General features: G+C 41.0%; 1 protein-coding gene and 2 long non-coding RNA genes across 3 annotated transcripts in view; 1 reads left to right on the top strand and 2 right to left on the bottom strand.

The window, feature by feature from the left end:
- Positions 1 to 18: 18 nt before the first annotated feature.
- Positions 19 to 18,351, bottom strand: LOC114243444 (uncharacterized). Its single transcript, XM_089737877.1, has 5 exons — positions 17,841 to 18,351; positions 15,400 to 15,897; positions 14,052 to 14,093; positions 4,603 to 4,774; positions 19 to 3,699 (listed from the first exon to the last, which is right to left on the bottom strand). Exons 1-4 carry the CDS (start codon positions 18,020 to 18,022, stop codon positions 4,609 to 4,611), a joined length of 888 nt encoding a protein of 295 aa, XP_089594003.1. The 5' UTR covers positions 18,023 to 18,351; the 3' UTR covers positions 19 to 3,699; positions 4,603 to 4,608.
- The window catches only part of LOC149500060 (uncharacterized), a 255,500-nt gene continuing 230,629 nt past the window's right edge, over positions 19 to 24,889 (bottom strand). Inside the window, exon 2 of the long non-coding RNA XR_016325290.1 lies at positions 19 to 705. This is a non-coding gene — a long non-coding RNA (uncharacterized LOC149500060). The remainder of the gene's footprint in view (positions 706 to 24,889) is intronic.
- On the top strand, positions 18,730 to 22,634 carry LOC114243445 (uncharacterized). The gene is made up of 3 exons (XR_003624694.2): positions 18,730 to 18,913; positions 21,938 to 22,065; positions 22,540 to 22,634. It is a non-coding gene; the product is annotated as an uncharacterized LOC114243445 (long non-coding RNA).

The following is a 24,889-nucleotide window of genomic DNA, read 5'->3' as shown; positions in this document are numbered from 1 at the left end:
CTAAAATAAGAGTCGAAATATATTAATTAAATCTTTATTTTAATTGAGCAATAGCAAACGTTTTCAATTATAATTTCTAATAATTTATTTCGTATATATAAATATAGTCTTAACGATATTATAACATCAACTTTAATTTAATTATCGATGCGAATGAACATTTTACTTTGATATGGAGACAATTAATCAATTAGACAAAAAAAATTAATCCACAAATTTGCTGTACAAGTACCTTTTTATTGTCGTACAACGACAAAGGATTCTTTAAAAGATGTAGATAATTTTTGAAATATTATTTAAATCAAATACTATTTTAGTTCCCAACGACGAAATTTCTATTTGACTGACAGCAAATTTGGCGGGAACTCCTCTCTTAGGCAAACGAATATCTTCCTCAATTTATTAAAAACTTTGAGTTTAATGCACCTTTTATTTTCCTTATTGCATAAAATGAAACATTTTCAAAATAATACAATTTTTATTGTTACAAATTTCTTTATATTCCCAATAGTGCGACGAATAACGGACTGAAATTCAATAATTGAATGAGGTCTTAATAATATGTAACCTAGGTATTTTGCAAAAAAAAAAAGACAATTGCATTTGTTCTAAAGAAGAATCGAGACAAATGACTAGATACTATTTTATAGATCTATTAGAACGATTTTATGTACTTTTTCTATATATTTTTTATAAATAATATATCTATGCCGTATTTTATTCTCATTTTACATTTTTTTGTCTATTTTACTGGCTGGCTTTTACTGTGCGATTCTGATATTTCTTATTACAGTTAACAACTTCTATAGCACGGTATTTTACAACACGCTTCCACTCTAACACGAAAAGAAAATTTCCACAAAACCCTCTTTTAACACGGTATTTCTAGAACACGATGATGAGATTTTTGTTTAAAAATATTTACAAAATTACACTATGCACTATGAACACAGAATAAATGAGAATAACCGAAATTTTACTGTTAATTTTTTTCATGTATAATACGTAAAAATCACATACAGGCATAGTTGAGATGTTTCATTCATTGAATATTCTGCCTTTTTGACAGACTTCAAAAAAGGAGGAGGTTCTCAATTCGACTGTATTTTTTTTTATGTTTGTTACCTCATAACTTTGACGGGGTGAATCGATTTTGATGATTCTTTTTTTATTAGAAAGCTGACGCTTCCCGTGTGATCCCATTTCAATTTAGTCCAGTTCTGACAATGGTATCCATGAGAAGACCATATAAGTCTTAAATTTGCATTAAGTTCGTGTGCGACAAATAGATGAATAACTCAATATCACGCCAACCGATTTCGATGACTATGGTTTTTAGTCTATATTAATTTGTTTTGGAATATCTTTTTTTTTTTATTTGAAGTCGGTTTTTGTTAATGCATGTCTATTTACAATTATTGTATTGACGTTTACAGTTTCATATAACACTGTTTCGCAAAACAGTAGTGATATTTTGTTGGAACGTATCTATTGTGTTATTTCGTCTATCAAACATAACGGACAAATGTTTGTAGGAAGTCATCGAAACAAGGAGCCTCAAAAGTCGAGATATGAACTAAATACGGGCTTTTGAAATTTGGTGCAGTTTTTTTTTATTTATTTTTTGCCCTTGTCGAGCGCACAGCCCACCTGATGGTGAGTGGTTACCGTCGCCCATGGACTTCAGTAATGCCATGGGCAGACCCAAGCCGCTGCCTACCGCTAAAGACTAACTTTTAGACTTTTTTTTTACGATTGAAGGATTATTGCTTGGCTTACCAGTTGCACCAGGACAGATGGGCGAGCAAAGGCTCTGTTAGCCTAGCCTTTTAGTTCGGGAATCTGAGGGCACCATGGAAGCTGCCATAAAGAGATCGATTCTACAAGGACTCTCGCATCAAAATTATGATTTGCTTCTCAGAGGGCGAAAAGGTCAACCAATTCTCTTTGGACACATATAACGCGATCAAACACGCTCTTATTGGAGAAGCAGTGGATTTTGGAACCGATAAAGGGGAAGTGATTCTGATGTTGAATTCCACCACGATGCTTTAGACCAGCGGTCGGGGAGCCGAGGTAAACCATACCAGCCATGTAAAACCTCTGGCGTGGCGACGCATGCCGTGGCGACGCGTCGCCACGCTATATGATGGTATATAGTCTATATGCAGTAGTGTGTACGGTGTGGCGACGCGTCGCCATGCGCAATCGACTGTGCGATTCTCTCCCATTCGATCCGGCGTTAAGCCATCTCTCTCGCTACACTGAGCTCGGATACCTATAGTGTATACTCCGTAGTGTATACAGTGTTGTTTACTACAGTACACATAACCTGTGTTTTACTTGAAAACAAATTATTTTTTCGTAATATTTTATTTGATCATTATGACATATTTAGTTCCTATCACAATTTGTTCTTTTCTGCATATTACTTTTACAAAATAATGTCGATGTTTCACATCTAACAGGCGTCCCGTGACGGCTCATTTTTTTTTATGTGGTGGCGATTTTTTTCTTCAACTATAGATTACATATTATTATATTACTATTATTACCGTTATATATTACTAGATATTACATTGATAAATCGAATAAATTATCTTTAAATTTAATTTTTAGTTATTGTTTTCTTTTCAAAATTATCATGGGGGCTATAATATGAAAGATGCTAAAAAGAAGCGATTACGTTTTTTTGTTTGTTCTTCGCCAAGGGGTAATATCAACTTACACAAAAATATTTTGGGGTAATAATTAAAAAAGTTCCCCGACCGCTGCTTTAGAAGTATTGTGGAGACGCCAACAGAAATCCCACAACGATCCCGAGATTCCATGGAGACAAATCTTTTAAAACCACGAATGTCTAATAGTGAGGGTATGATTTTACGACATTTTTGCTACTTTACAGGAGAGCTAAATGTTTAAAATTTGGAAAAACAAATCATAACACAAAAAAAAACTTCTTTAGCTTTTTTGAAATGGAGTAAACTCAATTGAGATTCAATTAAAAACATCGAGCTAATATCAAATACAAACGGACCTTTAAGGCTTCGTCAAACAGAACTCGTAATTAGCGCGCGTCAGAGCGCTAGAGCGCTAAACTAACGCCGCGCTATGACGCCGAGATGTGTTGTACTACTATGGTAAGATACCGTCAAACAGAGCGCCAGCGCTATAGCGCTTATAGCAGTAGTACAACACATCTCGGCGTCATAGCGCGGCGTTAGTTTAGCGCGCTGACGCGCGCTAAGTACGCGTTCTCTTTAACGAAGCCTTTAATTACAAAGATAAATGTCGCGTGTTAAGCGAATTGTCGCTTAGACCAAACAACCTTACACCATTCGATGTCTGGGTAAATATTTTAAGCAGTTTTCTTTTTTATTACTGTAGATAATCAGACCAAAATCTATTCTAGGTACTTAGGTGATGACGCACGCAAATTTAGACCTTGAGATGTGAGGTAGATTGTCCTTTTCGTGTTTAACTTCTACTGCAAATATGACACATGATACAAATCGTTCTAGCAAGCTAAGCAGCTGATAAGTTATTTTTTACACCGTTTTTTTTTTTACAAATTAATTCGTCTTATAAAAAAAAGTTATAATAAAAATTACAAAAAAAAAATACTATCATTTTATTTTACGTTATTAATAACAAAAAAAAAACATTGATCCAGTCAGCGCTTTTTACTTCCTTTATCACCTGTAAATGAAAATAACATAGGTATAAAGATTACTTTAATTACTTTAGGTAATATACTGGTAGTAAGATCTCTTGTGAGTCCGCGCAGTTAGGTAGGGTGGTCCTGCCTGTTTCTGTAGTCTAGCAGTAATGCGCTTCGGTTTGAAGGGCGGGGCAGCCGTTGTAACTATACTGAGACCTTAAAACTTATATCTCAAAGTGGGTGGCGGATTTACGTTGTAGATGTCTATGAGCTCCAGTAACCACTTAACACCAGGTGGGCTGTGAGCTCGTCCACCCATCTGAGCAATAAAAAAAACACGTGCGAAGCAACTCTCTTGCTGGGGCTAGTGTTAGCAACGTCGTCAGGTTTGGGCCACGTGAGCTCACCTACTAGTTAAGGTTATGCTGAAATGGTCTCTCTTAGACCATCAACGTAGGTAGGAAAAAAAAAGCGCAAGACATTCCATCAGCCGAACGGGTTGGACCTCTCCATTGTTACTGTAGCATACTTGAAAAAAAGGAGTCGTTTGAAAAAGTAAGTTTGTATTACTGTCACTATGGAAGACAATCTTAATAATTAAAAGAATGATGACGTGTTCATTTTTAAAAACATCATTGCTCCACATTTTTTACAGTTTTTGTCTGTCTGTTTGTTCCGGTTAATCTCTGGAACGGCTGGACCGATTTTGACGGGACTTTCACTGACTGGTAGCTGATGATATAAGGAGTAACTTGGGCTAAACTAGGTAACTTTTTTTAAGACTATCTTCGCCCCGCGGCGTCACCCGCGGTACGACAATAACGGCGGGTAACATCGCGGGACTGAACTATTTCAATAATAAAATTTAATGTTTCCAAAGCGAAGCGATGGCGGGTCGCTGGTTCATACATATACATCTTCAAAATCCAAACGTGTCTTACCTACGATCAGGCGTCCTTCCGGCAATTGGGGCACGTCTGTTTCTCCTGAAGCCAGGGCATGATGCACTGCGAGTGGAAATTGTGGGTGCACGGTAGGGCCATCAGCTCCTGATCCTTCAGCATAATCTCGAAGCAGATGGAGCACTCTTCCAACGACCACGAGCGCTTACGGCTGTTGGGTTGTTCATGTGTCACACACTATAGTAGAATTATTTTGTCCGTGCAGTTTGGGTAATACAAAATCGGAGCGGTGAAGCGAGTATTTCGCTCTCTCTTCCACTCACGAGCCTTATGTACGGGCATAGTGATGCGAATTATTGTTGTCGATAAGCGTTATCGATAGTGTTAGATTTAGTTTTGTCATTTTGTGGGTTAGGAATAAAAACGAATGAAAAAATCACTAATTAACAAGTTAACGAGAACGGCAGAAATTAACACTTAATAAATTTTCGGTATCGTATTCTTATTTCAGTGAAATTTTTTTTACGCATTGTTGATAACAACACGTGCAAATATTATTTTGAATTAATTCTGCCGTTTTGATACAAAACAATGGAGTAGCCATTTTGTAACTAAAGAAATTCAGAGAACGAATGCATGTTTTATTACCCAAACTGCACGTACAAAATAATTCTATTATAGTCTTCATTGTTGCCAAGTGGTTACCGGAGCCCATAGACAAATAAATAAATATTTACTAACAATCACGCCACGTTAACTGGTCCCGTGATAAGTTCGTAAAGAACTTGCATTACAGGTACCAGATAACGGAAATAAATGTAAGATTTTTATTATACACATCGACGCTTGAAAGACAAACGTGACTAAGCGACAATGTGTGAACTTTACAGTAGACTAATTTAAAGTTGAAATTAATTGAAAATATACCTGAGAAATACCTATAAAAAAATCTATTTTAATCTAGCTGTAGGATTGAAATGATTTTAATAGACCTAGAAATATATATTTTTTACGCATCGAATATGGTTATTGCCTATGATTTATGTACAAAGCAGTTATTGTCGCTTAGTCACATTTGTCTTTCAAGCGTCAACAAACATACTATATTTAATATACATCCATAACCCTGGAAAAGACATTTTATCATACAAATATGTTCCCTTGGCGGGATTCGAACCCGCGACCCCCTTGTGTAGTGACCATGTCACTTACCACTACACCAGATGGCCGTTAAATCGTAAATGTCGCCACTCACCTTGAGACAATACTTCTAGTCTCAGTTGTAACAGTACAATGGCCGCCCTTCAAACCGTAGCGCATTACTGCTTTACGGCAGAAATAGGCAGGGCGGTGGTACCTACCCGCGCGGACTTACAACACGTCCTGCCACCAGTCATTACGCAAATTATAATTCTGCGGGTTTGATTATTATTACACGATGTTATTCCTTCACCGTGGAAGTTGGTCGTGATAGTTAAGTACATATTTCATCGCCTTTCAGGGTGGGAAAGAGACGGACTGATGCTGTTCTAGATGGTCACGCCGACCCAAAATTTACTTCAACACAAAAATCTTTAAAAAAAAGCTGCTACAATGCAAGGAGCGTTTTCCAAAAAAAAAAAAAACTTTTCGATAATTCTGTGTAAAAGCTATTTTGGGCAATGCGCGGAATACTTTTTCTGTTATGATTTCTGGGAGACCATGCAACTACAATTTTAATGGAGTTAACATTTTGATTGATTAGTACCTTAAATACTATACATAAAATATGTATATCATCAGCGTCATCATCAGCCTGTTTTTTTTTTTAAAGGGATTTTATGACCTGGTAACTAAGAGCTTTAGGTCATGTCTTATTTTAATTTATATACTTATTTTTATGAAAAATGATAATATAGAGTGAAATGAATTGAAATGAGGATGATTAATTTGGAACATTAATCAACTAGGATAAAATTAAATGAAATGAGATGAGATATAATCTCAGGTGGTGATTTACTGAGATTTTTTCAGTGGACTTTTTGGAGGATTCCGAGAAGTTACGTCCAGCGGCTTTGTTTCATTTTCCCATATTTGTGCACTTTCACAGATACTAAACAGTTAATAAACCGACGTTATTACACATTTAAGCCTGAAGAAACACTAAATAGACAAAATAAAACAAATCACACAACTTCACTCCTCGCGTTCCCGCCAAAAAGTCATAATCAGCCCATAGTAAACTACTGCTACAGATTAGTAAGCTGAAGTGGCAATGGGCTGGCCGTATTAGCCGGAGAACAGTTGGGATAAACGCGTTCTTGAGTGAAGACCACGGGCAAACGTAGCGTAAGACATCCTCAGGCTCGGATGAGTGACGTTCTATGAAGGGTAGTTGGCAAAAGCTGGATTAGGGAAACAGAGGACGGACCCCCGATCCTGCGGGTTGAATGGAAAACAGTCGACGTCGCCCAAAACACGTCATTTCGGATCCTCCCGATCCACTAACGGTGCTTTTAGGTACCTCAAGCACCGGTCACCGTTCTCGTCGAACCCGTCACTTGCGACGAAAGGCTCGGCGAGTAAAACCACCCATTAGACACAGCCCACTGAGTTTCTCGCCGAATCTTCTCAGTGGGTCGCGTTTCCGATCCGGTGGTAGATTCTGCGAAGCACTGCTCTTGTTAGGGTCAGTGTTAGCAACGTCGTCAGGTTTGAGCCCCGTGAGCTCACATACTTGTTAAGGCTACGCTGAAATGGTTTCTCAAGACCATCAGCTTAGGTAGGAAAAATAATAATAAAGTAGCGTGCAACACTGTCATATCGGGTTGCATTCGGGTGTAATCGGGCGCGAACGGAATTCCCGAACGCACAGGTGTCATCTGACGTCACACCAACATTATTCGCGCGCCGATTTAAATTTTAGTATAATTTGTATAGTCTATAGTGCTCTGCGTCATTTCCTCCTTTTTTAATACGCTTTTATTAGCTTCAGACGTATGTATGTAACGGAAATCTTTGAACATGATTTTTTGACCCGCTTCAAAACGTCGGATTAACTCGAAATTTTGTATACTTATTAAGGATAGATAACAATTCAATATTTTAAAAAATAAATAAAAAAAAAAACATTGAAAAAATTGAAATTCAACTAAAAAATGAAAAATAAAGAATAGTTAAGAAATATGCTTTTATAGAAAATCCAACTAAAAAAATAGAATTTTTTTTTAATCAATTTGAATTAAAAATAGTTTAAGAAAAAATGATTTTATTGTAAAAAAAGCGTGGGGTGCATGGTATCAGTAGTTATAAATATTTTATGAACAGATATTATGAGTAGAAGGGTTATTTTGATAATATCCTGAAAAGCACCCCATGCTTTTTTACAATAAAATCATTTTTTCTTACACTATTTTTAATTCAAATTTATTAAAATTTATTTTGTTTGTTTGTTTTTAATATCGTAAACAGACACCTAAAACAACTTTTATATATTCTGAGTGAAAATTTCCCGCCAATACGGAGAGTAAATAACAAACCACAATCGCGTTCAGTGGAAATTGAAGAGGCCTATTGTCCAACAGTGCATTGCTTTTTTTTTTTTTTTTTTTTTTTTTTTTTTTTTTTTTTTTTTTATGATTGAAAGTTTACTGGTGGCCCGAAGGCCTTTCCAGTTTCACCAGGACAGGTGGGCGAGCAAAGGCTCAGCCAAGAGGGGTGGGATTTGCTAACAACTGCCCGAGCGCCTCCAAAGGAGACCTAACAACTCAAGAGCAATTGTTTCGCGAATGAATCTACTACCGGATCGGAATCGCGACCCGCTGAGAAGATCCGGCGAGAAACTCAGCGGGCTGATGCATGGGTTAGGTTGCACGTCGACCTCTTTGTCGAGTTCGACGAGTACGGTTACCGGGGTCCCTAAGCCTGCCCCTAGTATTAGAGCTGAAGGCATCTAATGCAAAGGTTATTGGATCTGATGGATCCGTAAGGACGTGTCTAGGGCGTCGACGGTGACTGGCTCCTGCATGATCAGGATTCGGGGAGTAGTCAGCGGCGGCAACGATAAGGCGATTATCATGACGCATAGCCTTATCGAAGTATCGTTCCGACGCTGACTTCATGTATTTCCGAATTGATTCGAGGCCCAGGTCGTCGTGTAGGTCAACGTTCCTCACGAACCACGGAGCGCCGACAGCTAACCTGCAAAAGCGGGATTGTAGGGATTGGAGGGTGTCTATGTGTGTGCGGGCCGCGTGAGCGAACACCACACTCGCGTAAGTCATGACGGGCCTTATGCAAGTTTTGTAAAGTGTCACCTTGTTCCGAAGGGACATTTTACTCCGCTTACAGATCATGGGGTAGAGTCTACCGAGAATAAACGCGGCACGGTCACGGACTGATTTTATATGCGGGCGGAATGTCATCGATGCATCCAGGGTAACGCCCAGGTACTTGACCTTCCTGGCCCAGGGTATGGGTTGTCTAAAGAGAGTAATCGGGGGTGTGAGATTCCTCCTCCTAATCCGGGAGGAAATCCGTGTGGAGCTTCCCCTCTGAAATAGCACCGCAGTACTTTTCGCTGGGTTGATGTCTATGCGCCATTTTCGGAACCACTGTCCTAGGGCTAGGGCTGCGCTCTGAAGCTTCTTCGCGATTAGGGACTTATTTCTACTAGAATAGTAAACAGTCGTGTCGTCGGCGAATAAAGCTAAATGGGTCGGCGGCGACCGGGGAATATCGTTGACGAATAAGCTAAATAAGAGGGGTGAGAGGACAGAGCCTTGCGGGACTCCAGCTGTGAGAGGTCGTGGGGAGGAGCGGGTTCCCTCGACTCGATATCGAAAAGAGCGGTTCGACAAGAAGTCCCGTATGATGAGCACGAGACTATCCGGCACGCCCATGTTGAATAGTTTGAAAATCAAACCATTGTGCCAGACTTTGTCGAACGCTTTTGCGACGTCGAAGAAGAGAGCTCCCGTGTATAACGGTTTTGGTCGATTAAGCCCCACAAGAATGTGCTCCGTGAGGCGGTGCACCTGTTGAACGCATGAGTGATTTGTACGGAATCCGAATTGTTCATCGATGAGAATGCCCTTGGATGAGACGAAATCTCTGAGGCGCTTGTAGAGCAGACGCTCATACAGTTTGCCTAGAGACATGAGGAGGCTAATCGGGCGGTAGCTCGTCGGATGATTTTTTGGTTTACCGGGTTTATGTATGCCGATAACGTCCGCTTCTTTCCACACCGCGGGAAAGATACAGTTCGCCATAGCGGCATTGAAAATAGATGCCAACATCACGATGAGTTGGACGGGTAGAAGTTTAATAACGCGGTTAGATATACCGTCGGAACCGGGAGCCTTGCGAGGACGTAGGTCTTTGATCAAGTCTTTAACTTCCATCGGGGTGACGGGTGGTAACGCATCCGAGGGTGGCAAGGAGGCTCTGCGTTCTACCTCACTGTCTACTAATTCTACATGAACAGGGTCCACGGATTGAGTGCTGGGCGTGCACTGGGTTTGCAATGTATCGGCCAGCAGCTCTGCTTTTTCGTCATCATCAAAGGCCGCGAGTCGGCCTGAGGGGCCTACGAGGGGGGGCATAGTTACTACCGTATCCGATTTGAGAGTACGAGCTAAGCGGTAGTAAGACCTTTGGGAGGGCGCGAGTCCTTCTAAGAAATCAGACCATCTGGCATCTCGGACTTCGGCGATGCGAGACTTTACGTCGCGTTGTAGGGCACGCATTCGAATACGATTTTCCGCGGTAGGATACCTGTCGTAGGCGCGTATCGAGGCGTTCTTAGCTCTAAAGAGTTCCCTAATATCGTCGGACAATTTGAAGCGGTGAAGGAAGTCCTCCGCTACAACTTGTTTCGATGACCTATCTAATGTCGAGGTGATGTGTGATGTTAAGATGTCTATGGCTTCAGCGGTATCCTGAGGAGACGGGGTAGAGTCCGGGTTAAACGGGAGCGATGGTGGATCAGATTCAGCCAGGCTGATGCCCAGCGTGTGCCAATCCACCACAGTCCTCGTGACGGGAACGGAATCGGGAGCGCGACCGAGCTTCATGACGACGGGACGGTGGTCTGAATCTAACTCTGAAACTACTTCGATCGAGTGTAAGCGCAGAGTTACGTTTTTTAATAACGCTATGTCGAGTATATCCGGGCGATGCGCGATATTTAGCGGGTAGTGAGTCGGGGTTAACGGAGCGACGATATCGAAGGCGAGATCATCGACTAACGCGTCAAGCCGCCTGCCATTCGGGGTTGTGGTGTGTGAGTTCCACCTGATGTGTTTACAATTTAGGTCGCCCGCCAGAATGACAGAGCTCCCCATACCGAGCAGCGCCTCAATATCACTGCTTAGAACGATCTTATCCGGTGGAAGATAAACGGACGCGATAACGATCGGCGCGTGTCCCGTCAGTGAGATTCGGCACACTGATGCTTCGATATTAGCGAGCGCGGGAGGATCGAGCGGGACGCAATGCAGGGCTCTTCTATAGTAAATAACGGTACCACCACCACGGGCAGAGAGCCTGTCGTTCCTGACCATGTTATAGTTCGCGATTTTAGGCTCACGGCGCGCGGGCTTAAGTAGGGTCTCCTGCACTAAGAAAATGTCAATTTGATGGTCACGCAAAAAATCACAAACCTGATCACGTTGATTTGCGAGACCGTAAGCGTTAAAAAATCCTATTGTTACGGATAAGGGTTTTATTCTACTAATGTACGCCATTGATTACCGGCGGAGTGAGGGGAGGACGTACGTATTTAACGACGCGTATACGTCAGCGTATTCTTGCACAACGGCGATGAAATGTTGTGCAGTGGAGGCGGCGCGAATGGCGTCACCCAAAGCGTTAACACGCTCAAAGTTGATCGACTGAAAAAAGTCGATCGCTAGAGCGAGATTTTCGGACGCGGTCGGAGGGCAGGTCGCGGGGGAGGGACGTATCGCGGGGGTGGGACGAGTCGCGGGGGAGAGAGTTGTAGCCGTGTTCGTGTACGGCAACGGTTTAGCCCAAGCCGAGACGCTGGGCACCGACGCCGGCACGAAAGCAGGCTTAGCCTTCGGCACAGAGGGTACCGTGGCTTTGATGTCTGGGCCGGAAGCTCGGAGGCGGTTTTGACGGGCGACGCGGCGATTTATTTTTGGAGCTCTGGGGCATCCACGGTAGTTCGCGGGGTGACCTTGTGTTCGGCACAGGACACAGCTAGGCGGTTCCGTCGCGGTTTTTTGGTCACGAGCGCAGAGGGCCGTGGCGTGATCGCCCAAACACTTAACACATCGGGGGCGCGCGTGACAGTTACGGGAAGAGTGCCCGTACAGTTGGCAGTTATGGCACTGACTAGGAGTGCCTTTTTTATGGGGGACTTCGACGGCAATACCGGAGAGCCTACAGACGGTCCGAATGTTAAAAATTTGCTTACCCTCGGGGGTAGGCTGGAGGGCGACTAAAACCATATTGTATGGCTCCCTACCGCGGCCGGTGTGCATGCGGTGCACGGAATTTACTGGTAGGCCTTGTTCTATCAGATCTGCCTTGACGAGATCGGCATCTAGCTCCTTCGGGATTCCACGTATGACAACGCGGAGTTCGCGCTCCTCCTGGAGCGTATAAGTGTGGAAACTTATACGCTCCTTTCGGAGGTAACTTGAGAGGGCCCTATGGTCGTCGGGTGTCGTTACTTTTATTTGAATCCCGTTGGCGAGATTACGGGCGCTGGCAAAATTAATATTTTTGGCTTTAAGGGCCAGGGAAACTCGGTCCCAAGCTGCCTTCTCTTGAAGGATAACCGGGGGAGGGGTCTGAGTTTTAGATTGCGCCACCGGTCGCGGCGACGGAGTGGCACGGGCTGGAGGCGCAACGGGAGTCTGAGGGCGGGGGCGCGACGCGTTCGCGGCTTTGCTAATTTTAGCGGCCGCGAGAGCTCGAGACTCCGCGGCACGCTTCTTACCCTTTTGTACCAGGGTGAATCCATCCGTCGATGAGGCGGGGGCGAGGTCGACCTCCATCTCCGAGTCAGAGTCGGAGGACGAGGAGGCGGGCGCAGATGACCTACAAGCAGGAGTTTTGGAGGGCGCGACGGAGGCCGCGGATGATCGCGCTGCTGGAACGGTGGCCACGGCGGACGACGCAGTAGTTTTACTCGCCAGTATAGGCGACGCGGGAACGGCAGGCACGACGGAGGCTGCGGTGCTCGATGTAGATGCTTTGCACGCAGGTACAGGCGACGCAGGAGCAGCGAGCACGGCGGAGTCTTCGAGAGAGCTCGCAGTGTGATTGGCCTTGAAAGCCAGAAACTCTGAGGCGAGCTGTGGGTGACGAAGTCGGAGGAATTCCACGAATACAGCGTCCATGATCGCTGAGTACCCAGGTGGGGCGGCCCTGGGTCTTGAAAACACTCGCCTTGCGGCGAGGCCCCAACTTCTCGGACCTGAGCGGTTCTATTGAACACAGGTGGCAATGCGGCGCGATTACTACAGGACAAAGAAAAAGCACAACAAAACAGAAATTACAAAAAGAAGCAAAACAAATAAATACTTGCAGGAAAACACTTTGTCGGCAAATGTTCCACGAACACAAAAATAACTAAAACAAAACAAATAAAAGCTTCCAGGAAACACACTTGGTCGGCAGATGTATCACGAACACAGGCCGCGCGAACAATGGCCGGGCTAACAAAAGCCGGGCGAACAAAGACCGGGCGATCGAGTGGACGATGAGCACGTCCGCATGTGACGGGTGCCTCTATCGGAATGAGTGCATTGCTATAGACTGATGACGACAATGACATATATAATACACAATTGAGGCCGTTAGCGCAAAAGTGGCCTAACCCATAATTCATATTCATGCTTATGTATTGCAATTGAGTCGTCTATTATCAAAGCCGGCAATCTGACTTTTGAACAATATTGGTAAATCAGAAAAACGAATTATTGACTTTGTATTCCATTGGCAGTCACAAAACTCTTCGGAACGACATCTTAGATAAATAACAGGTTAACTATTAACCTTTATTTAATGCAGGTTTTGAACCGTATTCTTTGAAGGAGACGATTATATTCAAATCAATCTGTATTGACATAGCAATAACATTTTTTTGTCCAAATGCACAGATTGCCACCTTTGATAATAGACGACTCAATTTATTTAAAACATAATAAATTTTGATGCAAAATCGGGTCATCCCTAGTTTCAATACATAGACAACAGATGACTTTTTAAATATCATTTTGGCGCGTATTTTTTTGCTTACGAAGTATTGTAAAAGTAAATTCGAACCTCATTATTCCCATACTAACTATTGTGAGCTAAGGCCACTTTTGTACTTACGATCTCAATTATAGAGGTTAGTAAAGTTAGAAAAGAAAAAAATACACAATACGTATTAAGGTAGGTAGTACGAAAAAAGTTATCACAAAAAATTAAATACGATATTTTTTTTAAAACCAAAAAAGCGAAAACAACGAAAAAAAAAAAGAAGGACTCACAAGTGCTCATCCCTGAGCCTATTTATCTGGCTGTCTTCCGCTCTGCGAAAAATATCAGCTATTACCGTAACCAGTATCGCGTTAGTATCAATTCGATTAACTTATAACACGTATTTTCATTTATTATTATTAGGCTCTCACTATACTTTTTTAAACAACACAACGGCTAATAAAATTTATTACGTGGAAATGCGTAATTATTCAAATTGTTGCCGAAAATATCGGAAACAAAGAAAAAAATCAAACTTATTTTACGGTTTGATCACGCGTTTCTCTATTGTCATCACTACATTATTTCCGACGTCTAGAAAATACTTCACATTTATAGTGGCCACGGACAAACCCACAGACACAGCCCACTGAGTTTCTCCCCGGGTCATCTCAGCGGGTGGTAGATTCTGCCAAGCAGCGCTCTGGCTAGGGCTAGAGTTAGGGCTTGTACACATAGCTGCGACGCGACGTCGCATCGTAAAAATCTACGAGCTCCCACGACGCATCGTAAAAATCTACGAGCTCCCACGACGCATCAGAACTTATATCTCAAGGTGAGTGGCGCATTTACGTTGTGGATGTCTATGGGCTCCAGTAACCACTTAACACCAGGTGGGCTGTGAGCTCGTCCAGCCATCTAAGCAATAAAAATAAATAAAAAATTGAAATACAATTGTGGAAGGAAAATGCCTTGCCGCACGAATTCTTGTCGTAGTTTTGCGTGCCTATGTGTGTGTAGTGTTGTATGATGACAATGGTCAAGTATCACCAAAATATTGAACTGATCTAATGAAACATGAATCAAGGATTTTGAAAAGTGTATTTATTATCATAATAACGACGAAATGTATGATTTATTTGTTAAAATGAATCTACAAAATACAACAATCAGCCATGTTAGCTTTAACACCAATCAGAGCGAATTACGTCACGCCTCAGTAAACGTCATCTTGTTTTTTGAGCCTATGCGCGATCAATGCAATTTTAACGAAAAAAAAAAACTATTGTTTTTGCTTTAATCATAAAATAGATTTTGAAAGTTAGTCATCATGCCTATTCGCATCGGGCCGATTCGCAGTTTTGTGTACAAGCCCTTAGCAACGTCCATGGGTTAAAACCCCGTAAGCTCACTTAGTCGGCTAGTGAATCTAGTATGACCTCGAGCTTTCTAGAATAGGTAGGAAAAAAAAGGCCACGAATGACGGAGTAACAGAAACCGACAATAACTTCGGTGCGCCGCGTAGGACACCGGTGACCTACGAGTTTCCAAGGGTTAAATAAAAATATATATATATGAAAATAACAATAACTATTCAGATCCCACAGTCAGTATCTTTTGCTAAAATCATTTACTCACTTTCTCCTTGGACTTATTATATGCGTTAATCCACTAAAAAACATCATTAACGGAGACCGTCTCTCCTCAAAGGGCACATCGATAGAAGAATTAGTGATGTCCCATTCCATTTGAATATCGGAATCAGAATCCACTCTTTCCTCGACGTTTTGAAACGACAGATACCCTGTCTCGAGGGTCACACTCCGGTTCTCATGTGACTCGTCTAAGTCGCTGATTTCAGAAATTGACGTATCAGTATTGTATGTTGTGTCGTCATCAGATTCTTCAGCGTCATCTGAATAGATCGAACCTGAACCTCTGGTGTCATTGTTCGAAGGCGAATGTGTATCTTCAGTGTTAGACACATCTTGATCACTTGATACGCTATTTGTCGATTCTGAACGGCAGCTAGAAATACTTGTATCTGGCATCGAGTCTTCTATTATGCTTGTATCGGACGTGCTGTGTTCTGATATCGTGGAATAGCTATCCGAGTCCATTCTATCTGTTAATGGGCTATGAATCGACAAAAATGAGTGATGAAAAGCATATCGACGCTTGAAAGGCATACGTGACTAAGCGACAATAACTGCTTTGTACATAAATGATAGGCAATAACCATATTCGATGCGCAAAAAAATAATATTTCTATGTCTATTAAAATCATTTCAATCCTACAGCTATATTCGATAAAATAGTTTTGTTTTCAGGTATTTCAACTTTAAATTAGTCTACTGTAAAGTTCATGCATTGTCGCTTAGTCATGTTTGCCTTTTAAGTGTTGATATATTAATGTAGTTAGTGCAAATAAATGAGCGGGTTATGGTTTGTGGTGATCTTTATTCTGTTTCATTAACATTGAAACATATAGTAGGTAATAAAAAACCAATAAATAAAAACTACTAAGACAGTGAAGATTGTTATTTAAGCCAAGCTTTGACTATCGGATGCGCAATGCATTGTTTTTATGCCAATGCAAAATGCATTAATAGCATGTACAAATATAAATTCTGAAGGTATTTACCGAGTATCTAGCCAACTACTATACAAATAAGACTATCAGATTATTGCTATTATATTTTAAAATAATGTACTAAAATTAATTTGATTCGATGCGAAGATGATTTGATTTCATGTTTTAATATTTTAATACAGTTTAGTGGGAAACTATTTATGTAAGCATCTAGTATGTGTAATAATAGCTGTATGTGTATATATATCTATTATGGTTCACCTGACGGTAAGTGTTCACTGTCACTCATGGACATCAACAATACCTTAAGATACAGCCAAGCCGCTGCCTACAGTTTTTGGCACCAGTTGTGCTAATGTTAAAACACTAATATTCTCATTTTAGAAGTTTGTAAAAATTACAAATGATCACAATTCCTTTGCAACCTGTATCAACAGTTGTCACAACTGAATATCAACATTAAAACTATATCGAGGGTTGAAGGTATTGAGTTAAAGCAACATTTATTACTGGTGGTAGGACCTCTTGTGAGTCCACGTGGGTAGGTACCACCACCCTGCTTATTTCTGCTGTGAAGCAGTAATGTGGTTCGTTTTGAAGGGTGGGTCAGCCGTTGTAACTATACTAGATACCTTTTTTTTTGCTTTGATGGGTGGACGAGCTCACAGCCCACCTGGTGTTAAGTGGTTAACTTATATCTCAAGGTGAGTGGGGCATTTATGTTGAAGATGTCACCACCTAACACCAGGTGGGCTATGAGCTCATCCACACATCTAAGCAATAAAAAAAAAACAATGAAATTATCTTTGTAATTAATGAACCGTTTTATTTGGCATTAGTATTAACGATTCCATTGTTTTAATTAAACGTCAATTATATTTACTCCATTTAAACACATAGCTTAAGAAATTCTTTTGATATGATATTTTTTCCCAATTTTAAACTTTTATATGGCTCTCTGGTAAAGTTGCAAAAATGTCGCTTAAGCCAAATGACTTTTTACCCCTCAATAAGTTTCTCCAACTGCTATGTGTTAAGTAATGTGTCAAAAGAAGTTTTTATTTTCGACATTATTAATGCATTATTATCACACTAAAACTCTGATAGATTGACATGACACAATACAAATTCATTTCGTCAATTATCAACTAGTTTTTAAATCTATTCGAAATTATAGTTTTATAAAACACCCAAAAAAATTAAGAACACACAATACCTTGAAATAATGATGCAATTTAAAATATTTATTCTAATAGTAACTGTTTATGTATGGAAAAATGAACTGCAGGTAACTTAACACGCTTGTATGTATGAAAAAAATAATGGAATCTCTTTAAAAGCGTGCTCAAAAAAGCGCCAAAAAAAGGTAATGTAGGTGGATTTGAAAAAAAATGGCTTACCGTTTTCTGTGTATGTAATTTTTTTACGTATTTATGTACCTACGTAAAAAGTTCGAGAATATTACACAAATATTATTATTACTTACAAAGCACTGTGATCGTTGTATGCCCACGCAGAACTGGTGGAACCCTCAGTATCGGGTTGCTCAGGCCTTTTGCTTAAGAAGTAATACAAAGCAGCACCAACGCCGACACCGACCGCGGCCGCGATCCCAAGGCCGCGACCAGTGCATCCCGTTTTCTGCCTGTCTTCCTCGCGTACACTCATTATTAATTAAAAATAATCGAAATTAAAAAATACCAAGTCAACGAAAATATTTATGTTTTGATGTAACTATACATTGATCCAGATTTGATGACATGAAATGTCTTTTAATTAGCATTATCTTTATCTCTGTCTATTTTGGCGCTGTTGGAGAGAGATAGGTCGATGTGATGCTAGAATTACAGTAATTTTTTGTGGTTTAGTGATGTGCTCGTACGTTAGTATAGAGTCGAGATTATCGATTTGAAAATTTGGCACTGCTATTTGTATATGAATCCAATAAACAAAACGTTGGGAAGGCTTCATTTAATTAAATAAAACTTATTAGAGTCAGATTTATGATATAATATATAAAATAAGTGTAAAAAGTGGTTTTACGCAGTAGCCTTGAACAATCATTTGAATCTGGTTTTTCTCGAGATAGTTCACAGATAATCCCCATCCGATTGAATGGAAGTTTCTTTATACGAAGAAAATAATTATTTCAATATAATTTTTCAAAATACAAGAATACGTTTTTACATGTCATTTCATCAACATGTCAATTATCAATTTCACTTTGTTTTAGATTTTTATTTGCCACATACGAAACTTATTGTTTTCAAGAAATAACATTAGGTATGCGCATAGTGATATATTAAAAACATAAACGGAACGCGCTTATAGATCAAACGTATATTTTGTTCGGGGAATTACGTAAATTCCTTTCAGTCAGACAACAAATTATGGCGGCGAATGACATTGAATTGTGAAACGGCAAGCTAGTTTTGTCTCGTTTTCAATCTGTATCGTGCATTGAAGTATTCCATCACAATCGTTTTTCCGTTGCCACAAATAAATCGCCATTTTGCGATGACCAAGAATTCCAATTCGCAGGGCAGCAACACATCCGCTGTGAGTTTAATCATTTCCTTTTAATAATAAACAATTAAAACGAATAAATAGGTCTAATATAATTATCTGAATATTACGTGTAATTTTATATATATATATTTACGAACAGGTCTAATTAGCTGAGCATGTGTAATTTTATAAGTATATTTTTTATTGCTTAGAGTGAACGCGTTCACGACCAACCAGCTGTTAAGTGACTAGCGGGACCCGTTGACATCATCAACGTAAATGCCGCCGCCCACCTTGAGGCATGAGTTTTTACAGTACAATAACTGCCCTACCCTTCAACCGACACGTGTTATTGCTTCACGACAGAAAGAGGCAGAGTGGTGGTACCTTTTTGTTTTTTTTTAACGCAGGATAATCCATACAAATCGAGGGGTGGGGGGGGGATTGCTGGTACCTACTCTTGCGGACTCACACTAGTAATTATATACTCAAATAATAATTTTGGCGGGTATGATTTTTATGACGAAGGGTTCGTCCTGAAAATTAACACACAGACACAGCCCACTGAGTTTCTCGCCGGATCTTCTCAGTGGGTCGCGTTTCCGATCCGGTGGTAGATTCTGCGAAGTACTGCTAGGGTCAGTGTTAGCAACGTCGTCAGGTTTGAGCCCCGTGAGCTACCTACTAGTTAAGTTTACGCTGAAATGATCTCTCAAGACCATCAGCTTAGGTAGGTAAAAAAAACTGCCCTTGCTAAAGGGCTAGTATTAACAAATTCTCTCAGGTTGAGCCCGTGAGCTCACCTACCCGTCCGGGCGTAGTTCTAATAGCCTCTTAGGCTACCAGCGAATAGGCATCAGTAGATATCCTTGAAGGCAGTCCCCTACCGCGACCCGGAGATATCCTCCTGTGGTAAGAGCTTCTCGCAATTGGCAAAATCGTTTCGGTACGTTTGTTATTTAACTAGAGGCGAGGTCCCGGGGCTCTGGGCCACCAACACGACTGGTATCCAGCCGCCATATTCTATCTAGTGACACTTAACCGTTTATCTGTATACCCAGACAATGCTAACATGAATATTCGGCAAAGTTTTGAAAGACTAAATCCATTTTTTATTCATAATATATAGCTGCTTCTTTTGTCAAATCAATCCAAGATTATACAGATAAGATAGCTCAATATCAGAATTATCGAAAATGATAATTTGGCTCGTATGTATTATTAATGCGAAAAAGTGCAATGACCCAGATAAATTTGTATTTTTTTTTATTGCTTAGATGGGTGGACGAGCTCACAGCCCACCTGGCGTTAAGTGGTTACTGGAGCCCATAGACATCTACAATCTAATTGCACCACCCACCTTGAGACATAAGTTCTAAGGTCTCAAGTATACTTAAAACGGCTGCCCCACCCTTCATACCAAAACTTCAAGAATGCTGGTTAGTAAGTGTGATCATGTGATGGCGTCTACGCGCCTCCATCGGCTAAGCTCTGTCGTAGCATTAAGTTAGCCGAGTTCCGACGACAGCGCAATTGTGCTGCCATCTGTCGGGAATCGTGTTGCGTTTCGTTTAGCTACAAAACTAATGACCGACATATTATTATCGTCTCCGACATATATATATATATATATATATATATATTTAAATACTTCATTAAAATATTAGACGCTACTCATTGCTAACGCTCGCGCTGGCCTGTAACAGGTATACTAGGTACGCGCATGCGCTCGAGTGACACGCATTCACTCTCGCTCTGTCTCTTTCTATTCCATGGTAGCGTTAAATGTTTAACACAACCTTGTTGGAAGTCGCATTAGAAGTTTCACTTCAATATTACGAGTATAAAGCTGAAGAGTTTGTTTATTTGAACGCGCTAATCTCAGGAACTACTGGGCCTATTTGAAAAATTATTTCAGTGTTAGATAGCCGATTTATTGAGGAAGGCTACAGGCTGCTTAACATCACGCTAAGACCAATGCAAGTCGGCTAAAAAGCGCGATTTCCGTACCTTAAATAACTCCTTAACATTCTATTACTCAAAAATATTTTCACTTCCTACGTAAATGAAGAGGTGGGTAAAATTTATGCGCTATATCAAAGTAACTATTCCACGCGGACAGTCTTTTTTTTTTTTTATGATTGAAACTTTACTGGTGGCCCGAAGGCCTTTCCAGTTTCACCAGGACAGGTGGGCGAGCAAAGGCTCAGCCAAGAGGGGTGGGATTTGCTAACAACTGCCCGAGCGCCTCCGAAGGAGACCTAACAACTCAAGAGCAATTGTTTCGCGAATGAATCTACTACCGGATCGGAATCGCGACCCGCTGAGAAGATCCGGCGAGAAACTCAGCGGGCTGATGCATGGGTTAGGTTGCACGTCGACCTCTTTGTCGAGTTCGACGAGTACGGTTACCGGGGTCCCTAAGCCTGCCCCTAGTATTAGAGCTGAAGGCATCTAATGCAAAGGTTATTGGATCTGATGGATCCGTAAGGACGTGTCTAGGGCGTCGACGGTGACTGGCTCCTGCATGATCAGGATTCGGGGAGTAGTCAGCGGCGGCAACGATAAGGCGATTATCATGACGCATAGCCTTATCGAAGTATCGTTCCGACGCTGACTTCATGTATTTCCGAATTGATTCGAGGCCCAGGTCGTCGTGTAGGTCAACGTTCCTCACGAACCACGGAGCCCCGACAGCTAACCTGCAAAAGCGGGATTGTAGGGATTGGAGGGTGTCTATGTGTGTGCGGGCCGCGTGAGCGAACACCACACTCGTGTAAGTCATGACGGGCCTTATGCAAGTTTTGTAAAGTGTCACCTTGTTCCGAAGGGACATTTTACTCCGCTTACAGATCATGGGGTAGAGTCTACCGAGAATAAACGTGGCACGGTCACGGACTGATTTTATATGCGGGCGGAATGTCATCGATGCATCCAGGGTAACGCCCAGGTACTTGACCTTCCTGGCCCAGGGTATGGGGCGGACAAAGTCGCGGGCAGAAGCTAGTATTTATATAAGCAATCTAGGAGTATCAAGTATTTTTTTTGTCTCTTTCATTTTTATTTATTTTTCAGGCTAATGCTATAGCACTAGGCGCGATGGCGGTTGTGGCGGTCGGAACATTTCTCTTTACTTGGTGGCAAGAAAGGGAGGTTCCCCCACCCCACGGAGCTCAAGGCTCGAATCGGCGAAGATAGTAGCAGTAAGGAAGTTTTTGACGGGGGCGGGGTGTTGGGGGGTTGGGGGGGGGGTGGTATTATGGACGATTTTTCCCTTAAAATCAACATCAATAGATTAGTTCATTTTATTATTTTAACGTTATATTAATGTTTGGACTATTGGTGATTAGTTTCGACTATCTTCCAGTGAATTTATTTATTATTATTATTGTTGCTTAGTTTTGGTCGAGTTGACGGCCCATCTGATGTTAAGCGGTTACCGGAGCCCATAGACATCTACAACATTAATGCCGTCACCTACCTTAGGATATGAGTTCAAAAGTCTTAGTTTTTACAATGTAACAGCTGCCCCGCCCTTCAAACCGAAACGCATTACTGCTTCACGGCAGAAATAGGCAGGGTTATAACTCTTTAACGGTTTTATTTTATTTTATTTTATTCATTAACGAATATTTTGTTTATCTATTGAAATCTAAAGTGACTTTTTCCTATTTCAGGAACATAGTGCAGCGGAAAAATCATTTTGTTCGCAAAATAATATTTACGTGTACACGCTTGTGTTTACTGTCGAGTAAAATTATATTATAAATCATTGAGATACTTTTTACTTTTTGGATAATAAGTCGTATTTTGTTGGTACTTCCTTTTCGTGTTAGTTCTTTTCGCCATCTTACGCCATCTGTTGACGATACGGCGAAAACAGTAGGAGCCGAGAAAGAAAGAAAAATGGCGGCAAAATACGGTTGTTTCTTGGGTTTTATAATCAAACTCAGATATGTTTCCCATAAGTTGAGCTATATATTTTTTTTTAATATATAATATGCACTTGTGGGTAATTCGTCGCCAGTTGTTGTATCGGAACTTAGGGGCAATGAAACGACCGTACGTAATAACAGCTGGTTTATTACTACTGTGAGCGGAGCGGGTCGCGATATACGAAGTACATATCAAACACTGCATTAGAGCTAGATATTGTAAAATTAAAGACAGTTAACAAGAAACCTGAAGCAAATCAGCAACTTTCTCAATATATATTGCCTACTTAATCTAGGAGCCGCGATGGGTTATAATAGTTTTACCGAACATCATTAGCCCTAGCAAGGGCAATTTGCCACCGGATCGTAATCGCGACCCACTGAGAAGATGCGGCGAGACTGCTTGTAGGACATTTTGTGAGCCCGCACGGGTAGGTACCACCATCCTGCCTATTTCTGCCGTGAAGCAGGAATGCGTTTTGGTTTAAAGGGCGGGGCAGCTGTAGTACTCTAAAATCTGAGACATTAAAACTCATATCTCAAGGTGGGTGGCGGCATTTACATTGTAAATGTCCATGGGCTCCGGTAACCACATAACACCAGATGGACATCCACGCATCGAAGCAATGAAAAAAAAACACCAAAAAACTTATTAATCATATTTATTTTAACGCATACATACACTGAAGTTTCAAAACTCTTCTGATTAATATGAATTCCATCAGAAATGACTGATTTAGATTATTATTTTTTGTATTGGCAATTCCAAAACCCAGAGTAGGTAATGAGGTTCTTGAGGTAACCGCTATAAAGTACGGGCGTGCGAAAGAGATAGCGAAATGTTTTCACAATGCATTACTCGTTACTTAGATTGACAAAGTAACTAATACTACATAGGCGGCACTGAAAATTTCGGGAATTAACGAAGCGACACAACATTACTATTTAAAAATGTATTTATTGCTTTTCGAAGTATTCTCCGCGAAATTTGACACATTTTTCCATACGATGGAACCAATCATTGAAGCAACCATTCCATTCGGAAGTTGGGTTCTCCAAAATGGCCGTTTTGTAGGCGTCCACAGCTTCTTCAGGTGATGAAAATCTCTGTCCACGCAATTTATTCTTTATTTTAGGGAAAGTATAGAAATCATTAGGGCTTAGGTCGGGGCTGTACGGCGGATGGTCTAATAATTCTATGTTTTCTTGCTCTAAAAACTCTTTTGTTCTGTGCGCGGTGTGAGAACTCGCATTGTCGTGATGGAGGATGATGCGGCGGTTGCAGTTCTCTTTACGGAGTTCAGAAACGACCTGTGGCAAACAAATGCTAGCATACCATTCTGCATTAACCGTTCTTTGTCCCTCGAGAGGAATAGTCGTAACATGGCCGGTTTTGGAGACAAACGTGGCCACCATTTTTTTTGTAACACTCCGTGAACGAACAATTTTTGTTGGCTTTAACTCATTTTCGAACACCCAAACTCGTGACTGGTTTTTTGTTTCGGGTTCGTACACGTATACAGCATTTGAGGATCCTGCGTGGAATCTTTCGAGAGTTCTGACGCACCAAGTAACGCGAGCCGCTTTTTGCTCTTCACAGAGCGAATGCGGTATCCATCGGGAAAACAACTTTTTTATACCTAATTGTTCATGCAAGATTATTTGTATTTGACTCATGCCAATGTCTAAAGTTGCCTGAATTTCGCGGTATGTCACATGTCGATCTTCCTCAATCAACTTACGCACAGCATCAACGTTTTCTTGGGTGACTGCAGTTTTTGGACAACCTTGACGGGGATCATCACTGAGCTTGACACGTCCACGTTGAAACTCAGCAAACCAGCGATAAATTGTGGTTTCGGATGGGGCTTCATCACCAAATGCAGAAATCATCCGGTCAACACACTGTTTTTGTGTTAAACCACTTCGAAAGTCATAATAAATCATCGCTCTTGAATTTTCTCGAGTCAATTCCATTTTCTCAACGACTAAACAAGTTTGACAAAACCTCGTGACAAGACCGAGAATCTTTTTTTAAATAAATAAATGATATTCGATTTTTAAAACCAAGGAGTTTTCAATTAAAAAGATT

The sequence above is a fragment of the Bombyx mandarina genome, chromosome 24, assembly GCF_030267445.1.
Source record: "Bombyx mandarina strain Sakado chromosome 24, ASM3026744v2".
Taxonomy (NCBI): domain Eukaryota; kingdom Metazoa; phylum Arthropoda; class Insecta; order Lepidoptera; family Bombycidae; genus Bombyx; species Bombyx mandarina.
Note: the sequence above shows the minus strand (reverse complement) of the source record. Positions and strands in the feature narration are given on the sequence as shown.

What these genes read in the sequence shown, in the direction of transcription:
- LOC114243444 (XM_089737877.1), bottom strand. Translation starts at nt 18,022, where the DNA reads ATGAGTGTACGCGAGGAAGACAGGCAGAAAACGGGATGCACTGGTCGC. An exon ending in TACAACGATCACAGTGCTTT is followed by an intron (nt 15,898 to 17,840) that starts GTAAGTAATAAT and finishes GTCGATTCATAG; the next exon opens with CCCATTAACAGATAGAATGG. An exon ending in ATAATAAGTCCAAGGAGAAA is followed by an intron (nt 14,094 to 15,399) that starts GTGAGTAAATGA and finishes TATTTTTCGCAG; the next exon opens with AGCGGAAGACAGCCAGATAA.